The sequence below is a fragment of the Lineus longissimus genome, chromosome 4 (assembly GCF_910592395.1).
Source record: "Lineus longissimus chromosome 4, tnLinLong1.2, whole genome shotgun sequence".
NCBI classification, from domain to species: domain Eukaryota; kingdom Metazoa; phylum Nemertea; class Pilidiophora; order Heteronemertea; family Lineidae; genus Lineus; species Lineus longissimus.
This window is the reverse complement of record NC_088311.1, coordinates 15,583,675-15,609,315: the sequence shown is the minus strand read 5'-3', so window position 1 is coordinate 15,609,315 and position 25,641 is coordinate 15,583,675. Positions and strand designations below refer to the sequence as shown.

The following is a 25,641-nucleotide window of genomic DNA, read 5'->3' as shown; positions in this document are numbered from 1 at the left end:
CTAATCAAGCATTCAACGGTTGCACCACCCATTTCTAAGGCAGCTTTGATTTCGCGTTTGTGGGTGCTGCAGGATTTTAGGCAAACCTGGATAGTCCACTATACTGACTGAGTAGCCAAGTGTTCTGAATAAACTTTGACAACACATATAACGTGTATTGGCAACCTTTTTTGTAATGACAAACCGATTATAAGAAAAAGAGAAGACAAACTAGTAGCGCAACAACACACTCATTCGATATTTTATTCTTATTTTGACCCTATCCTACAATTAAATCATCAGCACAGAATACCAAAACGGGAAGGGTTTGCAGCCAGCGTGAACCGATCATCAGCCCTGTCGCAAGGTGGCTTAAATCTCTCCTAGTTCATGCAGTTTTAACAGGTCGCCCTTCACTTTCTCCAGTTCTGAAATCGCTGGAAGAGATATGAGGCGTTTAAAGAAAGACGACACGTCGTATTTACTATTTCGCCTTATTATGCCCCCGCTAAAGTTGGGGCATTATGTGCTTGGGTGGTTTCCGGCCGCCGCCGCGTCCGCGTCCGCCGCACTGAATTCCAGACTATAACTCAACAACCCCTTGCTCGGCTGACTTGAAATTTTTAGGGGGTGTAGGCCTAGTGTGTCAAAGGGTCCCTATTGTTTTTTGGCGCGTTCCAAAATCCAATATGGCCGCCAGCCGCCATCTTAGATTTTCGCATTCCGCTCGTTTACTAGAGAACCAGAAGTCCAACAGTCTTCAAACTTTTGTGGTGTGATGGTCTATGGTAGGGGAGGTTCCCTAATGATTTTGGGCCCGACCCGAAATCAAAGATGGCCGCCAGCCACCATCTTAGATTTTCGCATTCCGCTCGTTAACTGGAGAACCGGAGGTCCAACAGTCTTCAAACTTTTGTGGCGTAATGGTCTATGGTAGGGGAGGTTCCCTATCGATTTTGGGCCCGACCCGAAATCAAAGATGGCCGCCAGCCACCATCTTAGATTTTGGCATTCCGCTCGTTAACTGGAGAACCAGAGGTCCAACAGTCTTCAAACTTTTGTGGTGTAATGGTCTATGGTAGGGGAGGTTCCCTATCGATTTTGGGCCAGACCCGAAATCAAAGATGGCCACCAGGTCCCCGACTTGGTGATTTGTATTCCGCCCCGTAAATTAAGAACCGAGTGAGTGACAGACCTGAAACTTATGTGGTGTTATTACCTAGTGTAGGGGAGGTTCCCTATCCATTTTGGGCCCGATCTGAAATCCAAGATGGCTGCCAGGCCCGACTTGGTTTTTCGCATTCCGACCTGTAACTCAAGAACCAAGTGAGTGACAGACCTGAAACTTATGTGGTGTGATGAGGTTGTGTAGGGGAGGTTCCCTGTCGATTTTGGGCCTGACCTAAAATTCAATATGGCTGCCAGCAGCCAACTTAGATTTTGGTATTCCGATTGTTAACTGAAGAACTAGAGGTTTGACACACTTCAAACTTTTGTGGTGCAATGGTCATTCAGGGGATGCTCTCTATCAATTTTGGGCGTGTTCCAAAATCCAATATGGCTGCCAGCAGCCAACTTAGATTTTGGTATTCCGATTGTTAACTGAAGAACTAGAGGTTTGACACACTTCAAACTTTTGTGGTGTGAGCGGGGGCATACATTCGCAATTTGCCCCAATTGCGTTATATATTTCTAGTTCGTCGTTTAATCGCATGGCGAATAATTTCTTAACTGTCTACCTTCTTTATTTCTCATTCTGACCAGTTGAAAAACCCCAGAATGGCGTAAATTGGATTTCACGTCGTACCCGGCGACATCGTGTTACCGTTCTTCAAGTAGCGGGACACGCTAACCTGAGAGCCAAGAGCCAATACTCCATTAAAGAGCCAAGTGCCGGCAGGAAAGTCAAGTATAGGCTGATAAATATAATTATTATCTTTGGGAATCTTAAGCCTAGGGGTACCCTACTTAAGAATAAATTTACTTTGTTACCGTTTATGACGTTGTAAGACATCGCCGCCTGGATAGCGGTATTGCCAGCAGTCTACCATGCCTGGATTTTTTATGGTACTATCTATCGTTGCACCGTCTATACAATTTATTTATTTAAAAACCTCCTTGGTAGAAGATAACATAATCATACATAAAACATTACATATTATCAAAATTGATAAAAGTTACATACAACTAATCCAAGATACAACATGCAATATGTGTTTAAAATTAGAAAGCCCGCACCATGCAGGAGGCCAGCCATTACCTTCTTCTGGGATTGCCTCTTGTTGAATCATCCGCGTGGAGGAGTGCCCTCAGCGAGTCCACCACCCCATCATGACGACGACCGTACTGCAGGGGAGCACGGAACGACCGAATGCCACGGCGGAAGGGGAGCATCCAGTTTCACAGATGGACTTGCTGAGGGTACCCGCCACAGGGCGACACCCACAAATATACTTAGCAAATAGTGACATATTCAGATTACTGACAGGCGAGTTCATTTTAAAAATACGTTTTTATAGTTGAATTTTGTAATTGCTCACAGTAGACGTAATTTTCTGAATGTCGATATATGGCGGTTAACAGTTTGGTATGATGAGATCGTTGATGTTGTTGCCCTGAAACGATTCTAATGAAGCAAGGTCACATGCCCTTACCATACAGTGACAGCTAAAGGTCAACACAGGGCGAACGGCTGCCTTCCATATATAAGTTTTAGCTCATGTCATCAATAAACATCATAAAAAATATTGGGGATAGTAAACATCTAGTGATTTTAAAACGGGCACCCTGTGTACCGCCCCACCTGACACTGGCTTTTAGCTTGGAGGGTCAACCAGTAACATGAAACTCAACGAAGACTACACTTCAATCAAAGCAGTACAATCATTCAAATTTTTAATTGATCTTGCGAAAACTGAATAAGATCAATACAAATTAACCACTATATTTTACTACACCGTGAATTTTTCAGCTGCATTGGCAATAAAGCATTTGTTTTGGAATTCATTGACACAACAAGATGTTGCTGCGAAACGGTAAAAGGAAGACTGTCGCAGTTCACGAATTACAAAAATTGAAGGTAAAAATCGCAATCCTTTTGTGTGAAAAGGAAAACTTGGAAAAGCTAGGTACGACATACGGGATGGCTAACGATTTATGAAAAGCACCTGGATGATACGGCCCTTCTGATAGATCTGGCAGATGACGTTTCTGATAGTGATAACGTAGGAGGTGTCCGTGATTCAACAACGCTTGCCGTGCATTCAAGCTAAGAATACAACGGTGTGACGCCAACAGCTCGGTTTGAAGTTCAAACGCCCCTTCTCTCAAATTCAGCTGAAGTTTTTCCTGTGAAATTTTCTCCCTTTCTTGAGAGCAGCAATTCTAGGTGACCAAACCGCCATTTTTTTAGCTTCCTTTACCTTTACCATGGTAAACGATGATGATAAAGATGATGCATTACTCACGTGTGATCAAACCTCTCTTATATAAGCAAGGACCCAAGTTATTGAAGAACAAGATAACGTTTAAATGAAAGGCACTGATAGTAGGCCTTTGCTCATATCAGCCTTTTTTTCTCTCTTTCTGACGGGAGCGCGAAACTCCCATCGCCAGGGTCATGACGGCTGCACAAGCTACCGAGACGACTTTTAGGGTGGACAGTACCGGAGGCATTTTTCAAATAGAATGGAATATAGAGGCCTACTGGTCTATCGTGCAGCATAATATGACCTATGGAGAATGTAACGTAGGCCTAGGGTCTCGAATCCAAATGTTATTGAACGATATTAACCCCGTTGGGTATCTACAGTAGTGTGTGAATCCTACCAAAACTTGCGTCCCCGCCAGACTCGATCAATTTTCTAATCGTACGTAATTTTTCCTTCAAAATAAATGTACTTGTCGACGTCGGGTTAGGAAATATTTCCATCCAACAAAGTTGGAAGGAAAATTGTACGAAATATTTCGTAGGAAAATATTTCATCGTGTATAGCGGCCATTTCGTCATCGCCACGTGAACTCCTAGATAGAAAATCACTTAGTTCCATTTCACTACCCTTACGATAAGGGAAAATTTGAAAGAATACATTGACTAACATCCAAAAAGTTTCTGTAACCATGGAGTGATTGGTGCTGACTTTGACTTAACGATTTGCACTAATGAAGAATGATTCACAACTGAATCAAAATCATGAGAACGAAGAACGTGATCAAACGCTTTACTGATAAAGAAGAGACCAAACAATTCAAGCTCGCACTCCATGTGTCCATGCCATAAACTACGTGCGGAGCACGGGCAATTGTTTTTTCATCAATACTGCTGAATTAGTTCCGATAGTTTTCATCAACTCCCACTACAAAACAACTGCCGAGATCGTCCCTTAAGATGATAACCTGAATTCTATTGACTCTTGAGAAATCCCCGCCTGCAGACCGAGAACAGCATGCATTTTCTGCCTGCGGTTGTGGCAGCGAGAAATCTGAGTTATCATAGATGCTAATTTTTCAGGTCACCCCATTTGTGAAGAAACTCGAAATGAAATGTTAAATTTTATGTTCATACTTTACATAATAGTTTTACTGGCCACGACTCTTGACGAATCTGTGATTAATAGGGTAGGACTGTTAAGACGTGCGGACCATAATTAGTTTCACACCTTGGTTATTTTAATGATCCTTGAAAAGTATGAATGCAGCGAGACAGTTATTTCCAGGGGATGCAATTTTCTATTACACCGCTATCTGAATGAAAACTTCGTATGACCGAGAGAGAACTTGAACAGTCAGAGCTTACTTTTCAACTGTAAAATAATGCATAATACAGCTTCAGCGATATAAAAACCCGCATCAAATAACATACGTATGAAGTTAAGGGTATTAAGTATCTTTTCAAAAAAGTGTGATCATATCCCGACTTTGAGGGAAACCGTAGGTAATTTCTGTAACCGTTTTCAACAAACGCGTACCGAGCTTGGTACATTAATGTAGACGTCAGAAAACAGATTGCGACTTTGAAGAACATGTGCAATCGTCATAAGAGCACCCGAAATGATTGCCTAACTAACGGCAGTCGACCTTTCAGTCGATCACCTCCCGTCTTATTGGTGAGCTTTCGTTAGCCAAACGACGACTTTTAGGTCATCAGAATTTGCGCTCTAGTGAGGTGTACACACGCGTTTTTCGGATAGTCCATCCGCATGTACTTGTAGCTCATTACACGTATGTAAAAAAAACGTAAAATAAAACAAGAGTATGTTTCAGTTTTGCATGTCATCAGTAAGTTATCGTTCACAGAGCGGTTTTGTTTAGGTTTTCTCAATTCATGCGATGAGGCATTTTCATGTTTTGCATACAGTCAAAAACTCATTACTTCAAAAACAACGTGTAGCTAGGATTTCCTCACTTAGGATTTCCTCACTTTTTTTAATGAGATTGCCAGTTTTCAACCGCTATCTGGCGGTCGCAGTTTTGAAGGATTGTAAGGGTTAGCGTCTCAACATGACGCCAATGCTCTCCCCTTACAGAAGAACAGGGCAATTCAAATATTAAGAGAGAAACTTTATCACCAGAAGACATTATAAGCACATCTGTTTTTGGCAAATTTGGCCGTGTGTGATGGTCATGAGGAGTACCAAAATATTCCAATAGAGCGCGCATAGATTGATTTGCATTTACCACTAAACCAACACACATTTTAACTCCATCAACCAACTTGTGAGGTTTCGTCCCCACCTCACACTACCAAAAATGCTGGTAGGCATAACTGGCTACACAAGTGGCATTAAGCTTTTGCAAACTGCTGGCTGTTAAGGCAACATAATTTAGGATTATCTAATTTAAATTCCTGGAAAGGGCTTAGCGTATAATTTTTTAGGCATATTGGCCTTCAGTGCAAGGTGAGTTCAAAACTGGTTCCTTTCAAAACCTCATGATTAAGCCCATTGGAAAGTGAGAGTCAGAAAAAGTTGCAAATAAAATCACCATTTACTCATAAACTATAGGTGATTTTTTTCTTCAAATGCTAGCTTGCCCTTATTCACGCATTAATAAGGTTTGGGAGAGAAAAGTCAACAGGTTTGCTTATTCTTTGCACCAAAAAATATTTTGTTTTTCATGATTAGGAAGATTTGTCAACCTGGAAGACTGTTTCATTTATTCAATATTTGTTACTGACCCCAAATAAATATTTGTTATAAGCAACATTCTTTATTTTATTTTATATTTTAGGTTTCGGACTTGTAAAAATTTCAGAACAATTCACCCAGTATCGCTGCCTATTAGCGTCCATCCTTGACAGATACCCCAGTAATAACAGGAGGTGCTTGTTGATAAAATTGATGATAACATAGTCACACGTTCTTTACAAAAAAACAGAGTAATTAGACTAGATTTTTAAAAACCGTATCTTTGTCGGGAGACTCTCTCAATCGCTTATGTTGGTATAGACCTTACGTTAATGCAAGTGACTTCTTTTCGAATCAAAATGGCCTTATTGGTATTTGCCGTTTCAAATCAAGTGGACAAGTCAGGCTGAATGTAATCTAGAACTTGCGCTCAGCTCGTTAACCGCGATTACAAGTGTGCCCGTAAATAAGGGTAACAACTGCTATGAACCACTGGCCTGATTTCATCTGGGTGACAAACACCATGTCCCATTCATGTTCCTTTCGATCACATTAGTCAGAGCAGGCTAAATCCATAACAAAAACAACCTATGAAATTGATTAAGCCAGTAAACTACTGGGTCCTCTTCCGAGAGAGCTCCACTATGCATTCCCTGTGCTCAGTACATTGTTTTAGGCCCTGTACGGCACCATAGAAAGAGATAAGGGATTTGCCTGTTTGTCATTGGACATCGAATTCAATGTCGAGGAGTGATTCACCATGAATAAGGCGCGGTTAACTTTCGTTCAATAGCAGTGGGCATGGACAGAGCGGGTAATGCACCCTTATGCATAATCACAATGCTGATCAAAGGGTGCGCTTCCATTGGGCCTTTTCGGTCACATGTTAGCAGTAAGCAAGTCATTCACGGCACGGGGAGTGATAATGGACAAAACACAATTGGGTTTTTTTCATTCACGCGCTGCCCTATTGTTGGAATGGCGGCGCTGCGCGTCATCGTAAAACCCTTTTGCCATAAACACTCTGGATCGGAAAAGATGATCGGACGTGACCAGTTTGTACTTTGCGCCCATACACGGTGACACAGACTCAATTTTAGTCTTTTTCATGCATACGACATGGCTGAAGGACACGGACCTCTCCGGCAAGAGGATCTAGTAAATTGACGTAACGTTGTAGACTAATCAACCTGGTAGATACGAAAAGCATGGTCGTCAACAATGGTACTATCCGTCTAGGCCTGACCGCTTTGTTTGCGAAACGGGTCAAAACAAACCCGTCTTACCGCGGTGCGAAAGCTCGCTATTGATGGAAAACAGGCCTTTTCACACAGATGGGCCCTTCATTGCATAAGGAAAATATAACATGAAATGAATGCCAAACATTAAATATGTCTCATTGTATTAATGAAGAAAACCTAAACAAAATCGCTGTGTGAACGAGAACTCACTCGTTACATGCGCTTGTTTTTACAATCCGTTTTTACGTACGCGTAATGAGCTAGGCAACTTGTGGATAGACAATCCGAAAAACCGCATGTCACTGATGACCTTAATGTAGTCGTTTGGTTGACCGTCCCGGTGTGAAAGCTCACTTAAAGATACATACGTAAACAATGCTCTGCCACCATAATGTAGGTCTTGCAGCATACAACCTTGTGGGCAGGACATTCGACCGGTACTTCAACTAAGCGGTAACTAGCCCCATAACTGGTGGAATGTCTGGAAAAATAGAGAAATATATATTTTATCAAATTACAATTGTCGGCCACAGGGCGTCTTCTTCCATGCGGTTGAGCATGGGTTTAAAATTGCATTTAATAAGCAGTTTGCGGGAGTAGCAATGTTTGTTCAAATCTCCCGGGCGAATGACGTCATGGATGCAGCGAGTGGTTTGTTTTCATGGTTATTTCAAGTTCACGTTCAGCCAGCTCTTCAGGTCTGTACTCTGGCTCAAACGCAAAGGGAACTAGACCTGCTCGTTCTTCTGCTAATGCACGGTTGGATTCATCGCCGGACGTCGACAAAGAACCCGAAGAAATCGAAGAACTGTTATCTGTCATATCGCTGTCATTCGCCATTGTTCGAACAGCTGATTGTCACAATGGCTGCATCCATGACGTCATTGGCTCTCTGTTTGGAGGAGAGACCAGCTAAAATCCACCAAGATGGCGGCATACTTGATTCAAAAATAAGCAGTGATAAGTGGATTAAAATCATCCATTTCACTCATTAATGTTTGTAAATTTATAAAACCAAGAGCCACAGTTGCTGTTAAAGGGTAACTCGTGTCAAATTTCACCATATAATGTTTTAGCTGTTTTTGACAAATGACTACGTCACTTTCTCATGAATCGGTAAGGTTTTCGAATCGAAATGCACATTTTCTAGAAACTGATGGTTTTAATCCCGCCCGGACGGGTCGCTTCGATGCCGTTCAAATCGCGCTACGCCGACGACGTTTTCGTTGATGACGTCACAACATGAACATTTCGCGGTCGCGGTGGTTTACGTTCCCGCGAAAAAAAATAAATCTCATTCATTTATTTACAACTGCCAATGACCATTGACATTCCATCATGTCCTTACACAATACAAAAGGGTTGTCGGGTGACGTTGTGCTGCGATGTTTTGCGGCAACACCAGCAAAACTGAAGGTGTTGAGGTTTTCCGCTGGCCTGACCCTATCAAAGAACCGGGCCGTCACCATGATTTTCCTGAGCGTACGCGAACTACTGCGAATATAGCTTCTTCCTTGAGCGAATAGGAAAATATTCGACGGTCTGACTTGTTCGTGTTGTGACGTCATGAGGTCACGTGACTTAGTGCGGGTTTTTCAAAACGTCTTCGGCAGTTGGCCAGTCTGACGCGATTAAAACAGCGATTTTATAATAAATCTAATCAAAAATGGAAAATGTGAGCTTTACATTTGTGATCAACAATTAAAAACGGACGTATTTCCGCAAAGTTGTAAATCACATCATAGTATCACTTTAAGAATACGCAGTTTACGTAGATGTTAAGGTTGCAACTGTTGGTCGAATGGGGAATCATTCCAATAGCCTCCTTTAACACCAATTTAGCAATTGGTCGTTTTATTTGCCCACATTTTGTTTTGACCTCAGCGACTCTAAATACACCGTCAGAGACGACAAAAACCTTCACTATTCTCCCCAGCAACCAACTCCCGCGGAGGGCAGTCAAAGTCACAAATCAAGACCAGATCATCAATTTTAAGGTTTTTACGGGAAGTAGACCACTTTTCCCTATTCATTAGGGTATGCAAGTAACCCCTGTACCGTCTCTCCCAAAGTTTATTGGTCAAAGCTTGGACCTGTCGCCAACATCGCCTACTGGAAATTTCCTTTCCTTACAAAACACCAGGGGGCAGGTTTTCGCAAGCCTGGCCGAGCAGAAAGTGGTCGTGTGCAAGGGCCTCCAAGTCATCGACATCATCTCTAACGGAAGTCAATGGACGATTATTCAACAGGAATTCCGCCTCTACAGCCACGGTGAGCAAAACTTCATCGATGAGCGTTTGGCTTTGCATGACTGCTTTAATCGCGCGTTTTGACGACTTGACAAGTCGTTCAGCTAAACCATTGAAGTGAGGCGCACTAGAGGGGTTAAAATGCCACTCAGCATTTTGCTGCAATAGTTGGTCGAAAATTCTAGACTGATTACATTGCTCAATACATCTTCGGAGTTCGCGTTCCGCACCAACGAAGTTTGTACCGTTATCGGAGAAAATGATTTTTGGGTGACCTCTCTGAGCGATGAAACGACGAAGCGCAAGAATAAACGAATCGGTTTCCAAACTTTGAGCTATCTCAATGTGGATGGCCTTGGTAGCTAAACACACAAACAAACAACCGTATCGCTTTTGCGATTTCCGGAATTGCGTAACTATGATTGGACCAAAGTAATCAACTGCGCACGCATTGAACACTGGGGTGCCAACACGAAGTCTGATTTGCGGTAAATCAGCCATCAATGGGGGCTTTGGCTTGGCGGCGCGCCTTCGGCAATATTGACACGATCTAAGGACTCTGCGGATAGTGGAGCGCGCTTTAAGGATCCAAAATCCATTCTACCACATGTGGTTACGTAAGTAATCAATGCCTTCATGGAACACGAGCGAGTGATTCCTCAAATGATCAATCGCGTGATTCTTGATTTGGGACTAAAAATAATCGGGTACTTGGAACTGTACGCCAACGTTGATTTACCAATTCGACCGTATGACCGCAACAGGCCATCAGAATCTAAAAATGGGCTCAACTTTCTAAGACTGCTCTTTGAGGATACCGCCTTGCCTATACTCAGATTTGCAATCTCATTGGCAAAAAGAGCCGACTGGGACAACTTGATCAAACGACGTTCTGCTTGGATCGACCCTGACATTCGGTCAATTTTATGCTTGCGGCAATTGCCAATGAAGCGCAATTGCAAACAGGTAGTTTGCCACAACCTTGTCGAAGATGAAAATCTTTCAACATCAATGAAAGTTTCACCCGGGACATTTTGATTGTCAGTAATTTCTACATCTGCCGCAGCACAAGTTGAATCAGTGTACTGAGAAATGTCACATTCCTCACACTGTTCCGGCCACATACACTTTGGTAGAAGGAGAAAGGCCGGCCCATTTAACCAACGACATGAATCTGACAAAGCCTCAGCAGTCAGACCACGAGTACCATCATCAGCAACGTTTAGCTTCCCAGGAATGTGATGCCATAGGCAAGGCCTAGAAACATCAAGAATTTCAGCAATTCTATTTGCGATGAATATTGGGTGACGTGTTTAGGTGTTCTGAATCCATTGGTATGACTGTACTACTGCCGGACCAGAAATGCATCTCTGAGACATGATAGGTATGTTCAGCGAGAATGGACTTAGCCAGGCATGTTCCCAATACTACAGCCTGAAGTTCCAATTTGCAATGATTGTAGTAGATTGCAATGCATATATTGCGGACGCAGGGGAAGATGTAGCGCCAAATGTGACGTCGGTACTGATATACTGGGTGATTTCAAAGTTGGTTTTGGTTTTAGTGTTGGGTGTTAGTGTCAGTTTTATTCTTAATTTCTACCCCTAAAAACCTATGTCTGGATAAGACCAATTCGAGGTTTTAGTTTAACACCAACACCCGGTTTTATCTAAACTCCTCAAACCTGGGCTGAAACTAAGTAGAGGTTTTATTCTGCAGGTAAAACTAACACCAAGATGGACAGAGATAAAACCTTGGAAAAACCAAGCATGCATGTTGTTGTCGTTGTTCTGTTGTTTCCCTATTGTAACCACTTCTGATCTATATAAATTTGGTCGTCTTCTTTCACGTCCATCATCATTCCCATCAGCGTTTAAAATAGCAGCAACTACTTCTTGAAATGGTACGAACAACGTGATTTTTTTCCCTTCTTGACACCAACACCAACTTTGAAATCCACCCGGTGTTAATGCCTAAGGTGTTAGTTTTACTGGTAATACAAAATGCACTACAAATCTTCCAAATATAACACCGAGCTGGGATTAAGATCAGACCTTGGTGTTCCAATTGGTTTCAGTGTGAAACTAAAACCTAATTTGAAATAGGATAATGCTAAAACTGAGTGTCAAAACTAACACCAGAACTGATTTCATTTCTGGGTATGTGGAGAGTTTTAGTTTTAGTCCCGGTGTTAGTTTTTCGACACTAAAACCATCCCTTAGTTTTAAGCTAAAACCGGACATAATGTTAAAACTAACAAACACCGACTTTGAGATAGGATGAAACTAAAACCCACTTCATTTCAATACTGGTTTAATCAAGGGTTTTAGTGTTCCATTTAGTTTTAAAACTAAATCTAAAAACTGACTTTGAAATCACCCACTGTCTATACTGCAATAAGCCGCGCATCGGATTTTCCCACAAGCGATCAATTCATTGATTATACATGGCAAAGGCCCCCGTCTAGTTATTACGTAGGCATAAGAGATTGTTTGAAAAGGGGGTGTGATCACATAACGATGTCCACAGGATAGCGATCATGTTGTGTAGGCCTATTCAAATTTGGTCACTCCGTTCGTAGGCATAGGGAAGTTGACTGTCGGTTCCTTGTACACCATGGGTCCAGGAAAGCTCTTAACCGTGGCGAAATTTCGATTTCTACTGATTTTTTGGTTAATGTTTAGTCGGTGTTTGCCAATGGAAAACAATGGCAATGCTGACGTAGTTAGAAGAAGACATCGGTCTTATTCAGCAAATGAGAAAATCAGGTATCTTGATGACTATAACGTGGTCCACATTCAGAGAGGGGTATCTGTCAGTGCATTTGCTGCTCACCATGGAATTAATCCTCGTACATTCCAGGATTGGCTACAACAGGAGGATGTGCTGCGCCAACAACAGGATGAATCCACCTATCGTAAGAAAAACAAGCGAAGCAGGCGAGAGAATGGTGTTGGTAAGTACAATGGGTGAGGTTAGAACTCCGTGTATGTTATGTGTTACGTGTTAGTGTTACAGATCTGTTAACATCCCTGTTAACCTGAACCACCAAACATGCAGTTCTGGCTAACAGCCTGTTAACATTATGTTAACAGCCTGTTAACATGGTGTTAGCAGCCTGTAAACATTTCCAGGAATCATTACACCATAGGGATTCCGGGAATCACCCTTGTCATACACTGCTATAAAGCCTACATGCGTTTGTACATGCATTCATTTCCAGATAAGTTTCAGATCATACACACACGAAATGGCATCTAAACGATTCAGGTGGACTGTGAATAACATCACAGAACTAATAATGAACTTTTAAGAACGCATGGAGATTTCAAAGCAGCCAGGAAGAATGGAAAAGTAAAGGATTTCTACGAGAGTGTTGGCCAGGCTGTTAGTGGGCAAATTGACGACAGAGTTCACGACAGAGTTCATCAAATTCAGCAGGCTGGGGAAAAAACACATGCTGAGGCGCTATGTCCATGAAAAATCTGGCTAAAAGATGAAGATTTGCGATAACTGTTGGCTTTGCCTTGCCCACAGCATACCCAACCTGTCTGTAATATCCACCAGATGCGATATACATGAGAAAAGTTTCCATCATTTCCTTTGAGGTGGTAAGAAGGGCTCTGCCTTGATTTCTCCAGGCATGGAATTCGTCCACTAACCCATTAAGCTGCTCTTCTGTGAGTCGTATGTGCCTCTCTGTAGGTTCTGTGCTACTAGTTTTCAGATCTCTGAACAGCAACAACTTGCAAATCTGTCTCGAAAATCATCTTTCAGGATTCAACAAACCAATCAAAGATGGCTGCTAACACTAACACTAACAGGCAGTATTCTGACCTCCAGAACGTTTAACAGATCCTTAACCACCTAGTGGTTAAAGTTTCTAAAATCTACCACAATCAGAATACATTACTGACAAGATGTTTGACAGTAAGAATAGTTATTTCGAACAAATTTAGTGAAAACCCCTAGCTGATTCGTCTGGAAACAAACAAGTTATTCAAAAAACAAGCTTAACATATTTCAGTTTGCTATGATTAAGTTAACATGTCCTGTTACAGATCTGTTAGGTGTAACACTGCATGTTACAGGAGCTGTTAGAATGTATGATTTTTAACAGATCTGTAACACTAACAGCAGTGTCACACCGGTGTTTATCTCGAGGTCAGAATTGGTGGTTAGTGTTACAGATCTGTGACAGATCTGTAACACTAACACGTAACACATAACATACACGGAGTTCAGACCTCACCCAATGTACACTCCAAATGGTTACAACCAGACGGAGTTTTTGACTATGCTAAGTCGATCAAGGGTCGGAGGTGAGGAATACTAAATGAATCATTCATTTCTTTTTCAGCTTTTTGGCCAGAGGTAGACCGCCTGACTGACCTTTGTACAGAGAAAGGAGGACACAAGGCATTCCATTGTCTGGACAGGACTTGGTGCTTCAAGGGCAGAGAATTTCCGACATGTGGGAATCACCAAACGGGAGACGAGCAAGATAACATGAGGCAGAAGAGACCACACCGGTTGGCATTCGTTGCATCACGTGGCATCACGTGGATGGCTGACAGGGTTTTTGATGAGGTAATCTAGACTCATCTTTCCATCAGACTATCAAATCACATTGAGTTTATAGTGCATGCTCAGAAACCATTTTAATTCAGAAATGGAATAAGCTATCACAAGGCCTGCAAGGATTCAACCACCATTCCAGAAAATGCGCCACAGATAGTTGAACGTCTCCGACTTGATATTCAGAATACCATCGACACGAACGGAATTGAATTGATTTTGAACATGGTCGAAACATTCGCTTTATGGGACATGGCCCCAACTTACACTTACGCCACCAAGGGGCAAAAACAAATTGATGTTAAGACATCCCGTGGCAATCCAAAACTGGGTTGCACAGTAACACTCAGTATAATGTCCGATGGGCGAAAAATGCCTGCAAGTATAATCTTCAGGGGGTTACAACCAAATGGCCATGTGGTAGCTAATCTCTGTGATATAGCTCCTGAAAACATCCGGGTGACCGGCAGTCAGAGTGGATGGGCAACATGGGAACCTGTTCAGTCATGGGAGGAGAGCACCTCTTACCATTCGTGGCTCATCAGTTTTCATTTTTGTTGATTTGGGACATGTTCCCAGCTCATCGTAATGCCAGGGTCCTTGAAACGGTGGAAGATGCACCGGGGTTCATAGAAATTATCCCTGGCCGATGCACATCCCTTGTCCAACCACTGGACTTAACCATTATTAGATCGTTTAAATTTAACATGCGTTGGCTATGGAAAAGTTGGAAAATTGATAATAACGATCAACACGGAAGATCACCACAAATTTCTAAAGAAAATGTAATGCAGATTGTAAGTGAAGCTTGGGGCAGTATCACACCAGAAGCTGTCAACACTGCTTGGCGAGCAAGCCGATTACTGGGCCAACCTAACAGTTCGTAGATTTTCAAGTTGAGGACTGATTACGATAACATTGTTTTTTCTGTATTTGGTCACAGAGGGTTAATAAAGCATTTTGGTTCAGTGGGTTATACTTCATCGCTGTGAGCCACGATGATCAGTTTCCAGCGTAGGCGAATTACATGATTAAGAGTCAAAGTCTGGTCTGCCGCACGACCACAAAGTGAAATATGACATCAACCCACTCCTATGTATAATCTATGAATTGGTCGCTTATTGCAGTATATACAGTATGTCCGGGGGTTTGTTTCCAGTTGGTCTTAACAGAAATATCAATACTGGTTGGTCTGATTCAGGGACCATTACCTGTGAATACATCACCTCAATATCCGCTACAAGCGCAACAGATTCCTCTCGGAACCTCATGAGGACAACTGTCATTGAGTGAGCAAGCAATCGTTTAGTGATACGCCCTCATACTTTGCTGCCGCATCAAATACGCGACGAGCTTTTCCAGGTTTGTTTGGGTTTAAAACTGGGTGGTGCGGTAGAAACCACCGATTGGTATCGGGAATATATATTTCTTCAGACTTCAGTAGTCGGGCGTAACCCTTTTCGACATCACTCAACAACACTTGCTCATACCTCTCCTTGAGAACGGGATCACGATCAAGCCTTTTTTCTAGACTATTCAAGCGCTTTTCAGCCCGATACATGTTGTTAGGAAGGAAAATATCATCACTTTCCAAAGCAAACCAGTCTCCTAGCGATCACCAAATTTCTTAGCTCTAGAAATCTTGGAGAGCACTTCTCTCTTATCTTCAGCTGAATGAACTACGGACTTATCATGACTACAACCAAATGATTCAGTTTTCCACCGTTCTTGAACGAGTTCAGACAATAGATCATCTTCACTTATGACATGAACATGCATGCAATTTTCAGAAAATGCTTTGATTCCTGAAACGGGACCTACTACACTCCATCCAAGCAAGATATCGATCGCCAAAGGTGATCCAGGAGGACCAGTTCTCATCTCAATTGGTTTAATGAGATCAATTGCCTTGGCGCCTATTAAAAGATCGATTTCCTTCCTTGGACAGAGTGAAGTTCCAGATTCATCAGATGAGGCCACCGCCTGCTTTCTATGGACATATCGATCTTGGTGGCGGGAGATTCAAATCGTCAACAACCCAGACACCTGAAATTTCATGAATCACATTAGTATCATGAACACCACTTAGCTTTAGATCTACTTTTTTGGAAGGCTTCACATCAGGACCATTTATACCACTGAGCTTTAAATCACTCGGTTCCCCTGACAAAAGCAACTGATCGGCGGACCTCTTTGACAAAAGAGTACATGTGTTGCAATAATCAAGTATAGCGCAAACCTTAATTTCACCTGCTGGCTCGTACAGCTTGACGGGAACTACTTGTAAAGTAATGGGTTTTCTACTGGCGATAGTGACGCTAGAAATTTCGGATGCAAGTTGAGGCGTAGGTGCATGTTGTGATGCATGTTCTGTTCCAGAGGATTGAGAGCCTTCCCGATACGACAATTTATGATGATTCAACCTGCACTCATCACATCTATTTGCCCTACATTTCCGAATCCAACAACCTCGTGTTAGACACACAAAACAAAGTTTATGCAGCTTAACCATTTCAACTCGCTTGTCAATTGGCAAAGCTGGGAACTTTGGACATTCCGAGACCATGTGCCTGCCGTCACCTAACGGACATTTTGGTGGTGTAGATCTGTAGCTGGTGTCATTGGTTTGAGCTGAAATTGGCTTGTTGGACGATTCTGAAACAGAGATATTTGAAGATTCAGACATTGACTTATGACTAGGCTTGTATGAAACTAATTCGTAGGCCTTGACTTGGTCTTGAAGCCACTTATCTATGTCTCATAAGTCGGGCTGATCTATTCCACTTTTAACCAAGCGCCTCGCCCATCTGAATTTCATACCACAGGACAATTTGCTGACCACGAGCTCGCAATTACTGACCGCGCACAAATCACCTTCGTACCCGAGATTTTCAAATGTTAGAACGACTGCGCGTACCGATGATGCCAAGTTTCGCATGGTAGTCATGTTACCTTCAACAATGGATGGCGCCTTCTGCAGTTTCTCCAGATACGCTCGGACAACGAATTGTTTTTTGCCAAATATTTCTTGGAGGCCGGACAACGCTTCATAATACAAGGCCCCATTGTACCAAAAACCACTAATTTATGCTTTGGCGCGACCGACGCAGGAATGCTGAAGATGAGTTATCTTCTCCGTGTCGGTCATTCGGCTGTCGTCAACAATAGCATTAAACATGCCATACCAATCGGTTCACTTGAAAGGGTTACCATCAAAGTTTGGAAGAGATAGTTTAGGTAAAGACTTGCCAAAACACCGTGATTTGGGGTTATGAATGGGGTTGTGATCTGGTTTTGATAGACTTTGACTTACCCTGTCGGCCCTTGGCTGGGAAGAAATACCATATCGTCTCGAATCACAAAAGTCATCTCTCGAGTCCATATGTTCGTAGTAGAAAGTAGTTCTCTCCTTTTCTTGGTAGTACTTATCGGGACAGTTGTCATTTTCGTTGAATCGAACAGTTGTTTCTCGAACAGGCCGTTACTTTGCCTTGTCGCAACCATCTCCATCTTCACTTCAGACACAGATTATCTTTTTTTATTGACCTCTAGCATCATACCTAAACTCTGGTGTTATGATTCGTTACTATGTCCTTAATGAGATGATCGATTATTACTAGTTCCGGTACGCTTTGAAATCGACGCGAAAAAAGATTTCAGATTATTCATGCGCAGATCGACGCAGGAAAATATATTTTCATTTTGTTCGCGAAGATCAGCTTTTAGATTGGATGTTTAATTGATTATTGAGAGTGGTTGTAGTCTGATGGTTGCACATAAGTGTTGCTGATGGAATGTGGGTTGATACCGTCCTGTGGGATGTAGTATATTGATTTCAAATCAGTGTGTTGGTTGATGATGAAGTATTTACAGGTGGACTGTTGTATTGAGATTTTAATGGTGATATGAAACGTAGCCTGAGGAGGTTTGGAACATCAGAAGATTGGGTTGCGTGATAGGAGTAGGATTTTTGGTGAAATATCTGATCTAGGTGTGTTCTCGTGATGTTCGTTTTTCGAGATTTAACTCCCTTCGGACGTGGAAAAGTCAGGAATATTTGAGATTTGGATGTGCCGGATTTTTAGATTAACGTTTTTGATGAAGAAAATAGTTTTGATGATTGATTAAGACGTTTTTTTGGAAATTTAGGACCGAGGTATTTGAGTGTTTTTCGGCTTAAAGGTGTAGTATATGTATTTTGCATAAATTATCAATTTTTGCAATTAAAAGGCCCCCAGGGGTTGGGGGGGGGGGGTCAACGCAAAATACATATACTGATGTTTTGTCACTTCAGGGGTGCGCGGCCCCATTCCTGGAGCTCTTTGCTGTTCGAAGGGGATAAAACTTCAATTTATTTTGTCTCCGTTGGCAGACAACAGAAAATGCCTCGTTTTTGTGGGATGTTCAGTCCCATAACCCCCAACCCCTGGTGTTCATTGACAAATACCTTACAAGTTCTCAAAAACAAGTAACCAAGGCCATATTCTATATATATACTCTATCCCCGGAACTATAACACCGAGACAAAGAAAAGCATAACGCCCACCGTAATGGTGAATATTCATGACCCTAGCAAACGCCTATTACAGAGCAAGGCCTATCAGTCATACCCGGTCAAAAAATAGAAGTTGAGGTCCAGGGCCCGGTTTCTCAAAGAATCTTAAGTATTTGTCTTAAGTCATAATATTTTGACTAAGCCAAGTCAAAAACATAAGTACGAATCTCAAAGCATCTTAAGACGAACTTAGCTAAGTTTTCCCAAAATGACTTAAGTCAGGTGAAACGTGCTGAGCCGGCCGTTTCAGCCAGCCTCCGATAGTTCCACTAAGACTTCGGGAGTTTCCGTGAGATTACGAATATTCCCGAGTACGTTTCCAAGGAACTCTTCAGCTGGTCGGCAATGAAGGAGGTCGGATTGTGAATGCCACATCGCGACCACGTGGGAAATGGGCATGGCGGGAGAGGCACATTGATCTTCGTTTCTGATGCTCGGCGGTGCGGATGATAATGACCCATAATGATGAAATTTTCCAAGGAATTACTAGTATTTTGTAACTATGGTGCTCTCATTATTGAAACTTACCACCGAATGTACATGTATGTAGCCGATAAGACAATAAATGCGCCACACCCACACCCCCTCTTACAATCAAGCGCTATTAGTATTTACTCCTTTGCTGTCCAAATCCCCTGGGCCCAAGCGGCCCAAGTATATCAATTACGTTCCGAAAGGAGCCCATCACATTATAAGGACGAAGATGAAGATTAAGGATGTACGGAAATACGGGCGGCGACTACCGACGGTTAGAACGGAATTGGTACCATATCATTACTGTTGTGTATGTAGGCTAGGCCAAGCAACATTACGCCCGAGAAAAATGGAGGTAAACATGGAAGTGCATGAAGTCAAGCGGGTTAGAGCAACAAATTGGTCATCCCAGGAGAAGGCCATGCTAATGGAGGCTGTTCGCCTACGTGAGAGGCACTGCATTGGACGTATCAGTGGGATAGGGGACATTGGGACGGGCTGCGTGTCAAAGGCTTCCAAGAGGGCCACCTGGGAGTCCGTTGCCGAGGATGTGAGGTGTGTTCTTCAAGTTCAATCGTTCCCTGTTGTCTGCTTTAGTCTTCTCGTCGACACACGGCTGGTTGACCAATAAATCAATAAGTTATTCATGCCTGGCATAGTACAAATATTACAACTTGACTGGGGGTGATGTTCCCCGGGCAAACTTTGTGCTAAAAATTTGTGCCCGTGGTGCACGGACTCAATGTTGTTGTGTCGTCTGCTTCACCATGCATGCATGCGATGCGATGAATGGTAGACACTCACAATCCGACTGAAAAACTTCCCTAAATGCACTCGCCTTACCCCGAAATTTGTGTGTCCCCAAGTTCAAATTTCGCCACGCCTTAAACAGACTAGATACTGCCTATTTCTGCTGTGAAATCGAACAGAATCGCACATCATTTCCGAAAGAAAACAAACATTAATTTTGAGATCGTTTGGAGGTGTGGTTGGGAGGTGTGACGATTTCAGCCAATAGAAGGAAATCAGGTCACCATTAGCATGTATTATGTAGATAAGCGCAGCTGCTGTGTGACTCAGCGTTTGGGGAATCCCCCTATGTGTTTACCTACTAATTGGTCACAGCCGTAGAAAAGATTTCAGATATGAAATAAGAACAATAATGAAATGGCCAGGGCCATTGTGCTCACCTCATGTGGAGGAAAGATGGATAAAGAGCATGGTATTGTGTCATGTAGTGTTAGGTTTGATGTAGGTCCAAGCAATTACAATTTCCCCAAAATGGCCAATTTACAGTACATTCGACCTCTGTGACCTTGAAAAGTAGGTCAAATCAAAGAAGACCCGGGTGACACATTGAATGGTTGTTAGAATTAGATGTACCTATGATATAAAATTGGTGCCAATCGGGCAAGTCATTACTAGGAATAATAGCATTTTGATGAATTTAGGATTTGGCCCCCTCCCTGGAGGCCAAACGGCAAATCAGATCGCACCAAACTTCGGTACCTGAGATCACCTGACCAAGGGGTACATGTGTACTTAATTTGTGATCAATAGTCATTGCAGTTAAGAAACGTGCCATAGTTACGGCCTGACGGCGAATTTACGTCATTTGACCTCTGTGACCTTGACAAGAAGGTTGTGGATGCGGGCAGCGAAACTATCAACAAACAACTCATAGGACTCGACGGGATGATTTACTTTAATACGAATTTCTGTGTCGTCCGTGAAATCTACAAAGATACAAAAATGAAGCTAACATAGGCAATTTGCCTCAGATAAAACAAGGACAAGGAGCTGCTGCCAACTGGTGTTTTGAATCGGAACTACAAGGCAGACCGATGGCAGGTCACGTGACCCCGCAAAAGGGTGCGATACAGGGTGTCCCAAAATAACTCAGCTGTAAACACTCTATTAAACAGTAATTTGGGCTAATAGAACGTTCGAAAGGAACACCAATACAATGATAATACATCAAGATTCACCTAGGCAACGATAGTTAAAACATACAGCTCACGCATAGCGAGATTCCGAAATGACATTGCCGAGAAAAGGGGCCCGGGAAATCACATCCGAGAAGTCCAAAGACGGCAGGAACAAAGTCTTTATAAAAGGGGCCTGATTATGAATTATACAATGGCAATGCTCCCTGAATATGGTCAACACAACGCATGAAGCATTTATGCCTTAATTTAGTAATTACCTCTATGAGTGCCTGAACTATTGTACTTTGCATAGATGTGTTTCGTTGTCCACAACAATACTACAAAAATATCAAAATGACGAATATTCGAAGGTTAAGCGCATGCGCGAAGGCAGCGCGGGAAAACGACCCAGTTTCCGTATCCGCAGTTCAGCGTCACTTTTGAAGATTACAAAACTGCGCTAAGGCGCACTTACAAAGGTCAAATTGAAAACCTGTGTGACATATACTGTATGGTGGTTAGATGTACCCATGATATCAAATTGGTGGCAATCGGGCAAGAAGTTAAGGAATAATCACATTTTTAAGGTTTTTGGATTTTGCCCCCTGGTGGTCAAGTGGTGAATCATATTGGACCAAACTTTGGTCCCTGAGATCACCTGACTAAGGGGTAAATGTGTAACAAATTTGGTATCAATAGTCATTGCAGTTTAGAAACGTGCCATCGTTACATCCTAACGGCCAATTTACACCATTTGACCTCTGTGACCTTGAAAAGGTGGTCAAATCAAAAACCCGGAGGATATATGATGCACCTTTGCTAGAAGTACCTACCATATTTTTTTCAAAATTTCCCGACTACTATTAAGGGAGATATTGCACATTTTCACTTTTAACGTTTGGCCCCCTGGTGGACAAACCATGAAACGAATCAGACCGAAACTTGGTCTCCAAGGTGTCATTACATAAGGGTACATGTGTACCAAGTTTCAACTCAATAGCTCTAACAGTTACGAAACGTGCCCTGCTAACGGACGACGGACGACGACGGACGACGACGACGACGACGACGACGACGACGGACGACGGACGCCACGGTATGGGATAAGCTCACCTCTGCTAAGAGGTGAGCTAAAAACATGAGTTTTGATAACAATCAATCAATATAATGATAAAATAATATTTCTCTCACTGTAAAGTGTAAATATTAATACAGTTAAAGATTTATGACAAGTGCATCAATGCTTTAGACTAGAGTTGACAAGATCAATGACAATGCCATCATCATATCTGTTTATCAACATTTTAGAAATGGGGACTATTTAGGCAGGAGCAAAGTGCCAAAAAGTTTAAATTGGTCATCTTGATATTAAGTACAGTACCTCTCTATTATTCAGGGCACCCTTAGGACTGGCAAGTGCTGTCCTTACTTGAGAGGTGCCTGATTAAAAAGGTCAAATGTAATGGAAACAACCACTTTGTGAACAAAACTAGTGTCCTTGATGGAGAGGTTATCCTCAATAGAGAGGTGTCCACTAAGGGAGGTGTCCACTGTAGTTCAAACTGGGTCATGTTTAATATATATGAATATATTCGGCGTACAAGCATGATCGAAGATTTCGATTTTGTACTTCGAGATGTGAGAGACCCGACTAATTTAAACTTCATCTTGCCCACCTCGCTGTCTAGACCTTGAAAATCTTTCCTACGAGGTCATGCAAGAGGAGAAGTTGGCAGCACAGCAGCAACAAAAGTTGATTGACTGTCAGATAGCTCTTGTTGGCCTTAAAACTGATTACATCAAGCTAAAAATGGCCAAACTGCATAAGGATTAAATCTGCAGTCAATCAAGTTTTCATGCCCCTAAGGCAGACGTTACATAGAGCTTCACGCTTCACTCCTCACGCCTCATGCTTTACGGTTCACCCGTGAACCGAAGAATTAACAAGGTATTTCAATGAGCCCTGTTAGTAAGGCCCTCATTTTTCCTATCTATGTAACGTCTGCCTAAGCGACCAACTTCTACTTTTGTCCTCCATCTTCACCTGATTATAGTAACTAGGAAAAACTGACTATGACTATGGGCCCAGTTGCTCAATCAGTGTTAGGTTAACACCAACGTTAGCGCTAATGCTGGCTTTAAAATCTCACTAATGTAAGACTAGAGTTATCAATTAAAATGGTATTATATTAAGGATTACTGTTAAAATTTCCAAGTCGATGATATTCAACTGCTACATAAGTGAGATTTTAAATCAAGCATTAGCACTTAAGTTGTTGTTAACCTAATGCTGACTGTGCAACCGAGCCCTGATCTGTCAGACATTCTATCAAAAACATCCAAATTTGCCACAAAAAGTACAAATATCAAACATGCCAAACAGTACAAGATCTATGAACCAAAGTTTTGAATACTATTTTTCGTACCTATAAAAGGCATAGATTCACATAGCACACGGATTTTGCCCCTAACACATGTATTCTTTTAAATGCAATTTTATGGCCAACTCACTCAGGTTTCCTCTTAAAATATCATAAAAAACACTTGCATGCTTGCACAATCAGAAATGAAAGAAGGTATCACGCAAATGATCTCTTACAACCCTTCCAGTTACAGTATCGTCATCAATGGGATCAAGGTTATATTGATTCTCCAAAAGTGGCTCCATCACATCCTGCCGCTTCAGTGCAATGTTGTTGAGGATTACACAGCAGACTATCACTTTACAGGCCTGTTCTGGGACCAGCCGAATTTCATCGTGCAAGCAATGGAACCGCCTCTTTAAAATGCCAAAGGCCTGCTCAACTCGTGTCCTGGTTCGTGCTTGGGCGGCATTATATCTGGCTTCTTCAGGTGTTGGATTCCGATAAGGTGTCATCAGGTACGGTTCAAGTGCATAACCTTTGTCTCCCCAAAGGAATCCATCATGTGGAGCTGAAATTGTAAATACAATATTGTAAATGTAATAATTTTTTTCAAAATGAATGAATTTTATACTAATTTATTGAATACGAGAATATCAATGTTTTTTTGTCATTTTATACATAACATGGGGTTTCTCGTTTATATATTATATATTTTTCAAATAAGCATGATACTGTTGATCCAGTAGTATGCCTATGTGATAATTTCTTTTCTACTACATGTATGTTAGTTATAAATGTTGATAAAGTTCCAATTAAATTATTTATCTATCTATTAAATTACTTGTTTTTAGTGGGTATCACACATGTCTGAATTACCTTGGTTAGCAAGTTCTCGGCCAATGGACAACACCTTGAATATTTGACTGTCGTGAACACTTCCCGGCCATTTGGCTACAAGGTTTGTGGCAATGCGATCAGCATCACATATCATCTGCAATACCAAAAAGTGGAAATTGAAATATTATTTCTGGGTTTCTGCCGGGGGGGGGGGGCAACTGCCAAGATTGTCCGAAAAACAGCCAAAATTTGCTCTTTCGACCAGGAATTTGGGCTTTGGTTCCCCCTCTTGAATTTTTTTCTGGCAGAAACACTGTACTTTCAAAATTTTTCATACTTAGCAATGATTTTAATTCATACTAGGCCAGGAATCAGGATATTCATATTTCAGATGGACATGCAATCTCTTAAACTAGATCAGGCCTCCAATGAGCCAGGCTTTGAAAGTGAACCTGATCTGGTTCCAAGATGACTAAATGAAAAAGCCAGCCAGCCGGTCATCTGGTAATAAATGCAATGCATGTTTATTGTACTTTGGTGTAGGCCTACAGACATTATGTGCACATTTCGTTACTAGGCAGGGCTACCAACTGACTTTTGAAAGTGTTCTATTCACACATGCTTACCTGAACATTGATGCTGTGAATGGATTTGCGACAGACATATCATCCTCAAATTGAGATGGGGCTTGAATCTTTATCTGTGTGCAGTCCAAAGCACCGATTACGTTAGGGAAACCTAAAATCAAAGTGGAAGAACCATTAGGCAACACACAAACTGACCTGTATTAACTAACTATATCATTCCCTGACTGCGCCCCGCCCTGGTCGACATCCACCTCACTCAGTGAGTTGAGGGCATTTTTATGGATGCAGTATGCAATGCATGGAGGGATGATATTGGTACAAGAAAAGTATAGAACATACTGCATACTCATGATCGAGTATAGGCCAGACCTGACTGACCAACAATCCATACAGCAGTAGTGTAGGCTGTACATGCCATGGATGATGGTCATTGGTGGATACACAAGCACACAACAACAACAACATGCAACACTACGTACAGTCACAGTCGACAACAGTCTGCACTCGATCAACTCAACTGCACAGTCACAGTGGCCCGGATGCGAGTATTCATTGAATAGATGGCTGCATAGATACCTTCACATGATTATAAAGTTTCCAGCAATCTAACAGCCGGTTTTCAATAAACAAACAACAGCATTGAACCACGCAGTTTCGCTTCCATGATGACACACGACACATGTCATGCATGTGTGTGATGAAAAAAAACAGCTGATGAAGTT

The 25,641-nt window shown here is 42.1% G+C and overlaps 1 protein-coding gene and 1 long non-coding RNA gene across 2 annotated transcripts in view; both read right to left on the bottom strand.

Annotated features, from left to right (window-relative positions):
• Window positions 1–211: 211 nt before the first annotated feature.
• LOC135486950 (uncharacterized) overlaps window positions 212–25,641 on the bottom strand; it is a 50,498-nt gene continuing 25,068 nt past the window's right edge. Inside the window, exons 3-4 of the mRNA XM_064770160.1 lie at window positions 7,714–7,826; window positions 212–416 (exon numbers count right to left, since the gene is read on the bottom strand). Of these exons, the coding sequence (XP_064626230.1) occupies window positions 352–416; window positions 7,714–7,826 (178 nt within the window). The 3' untranslated portion in view covers window positions 212–351. The remainder of the gene's footprint in view (window positions 417–7,713; window positions 7,827–25,641) is intronic.
• LOC135486619 (uncharacterized) lies at window positions 23,418–25,599 on the bottom strand. The gene is made up of 4 exons (XR_010446729.1): window positions 25,496–25,599; window positions 24,959–25,070; window positions 24,372–24,486; window positions 23,418–24,063 (listed from the first exon to the last, which is right to left on the bottom strand). It is a non-coding gene; the product is annotated as an uncharacterized LOC135486619 (long non-coding RNA).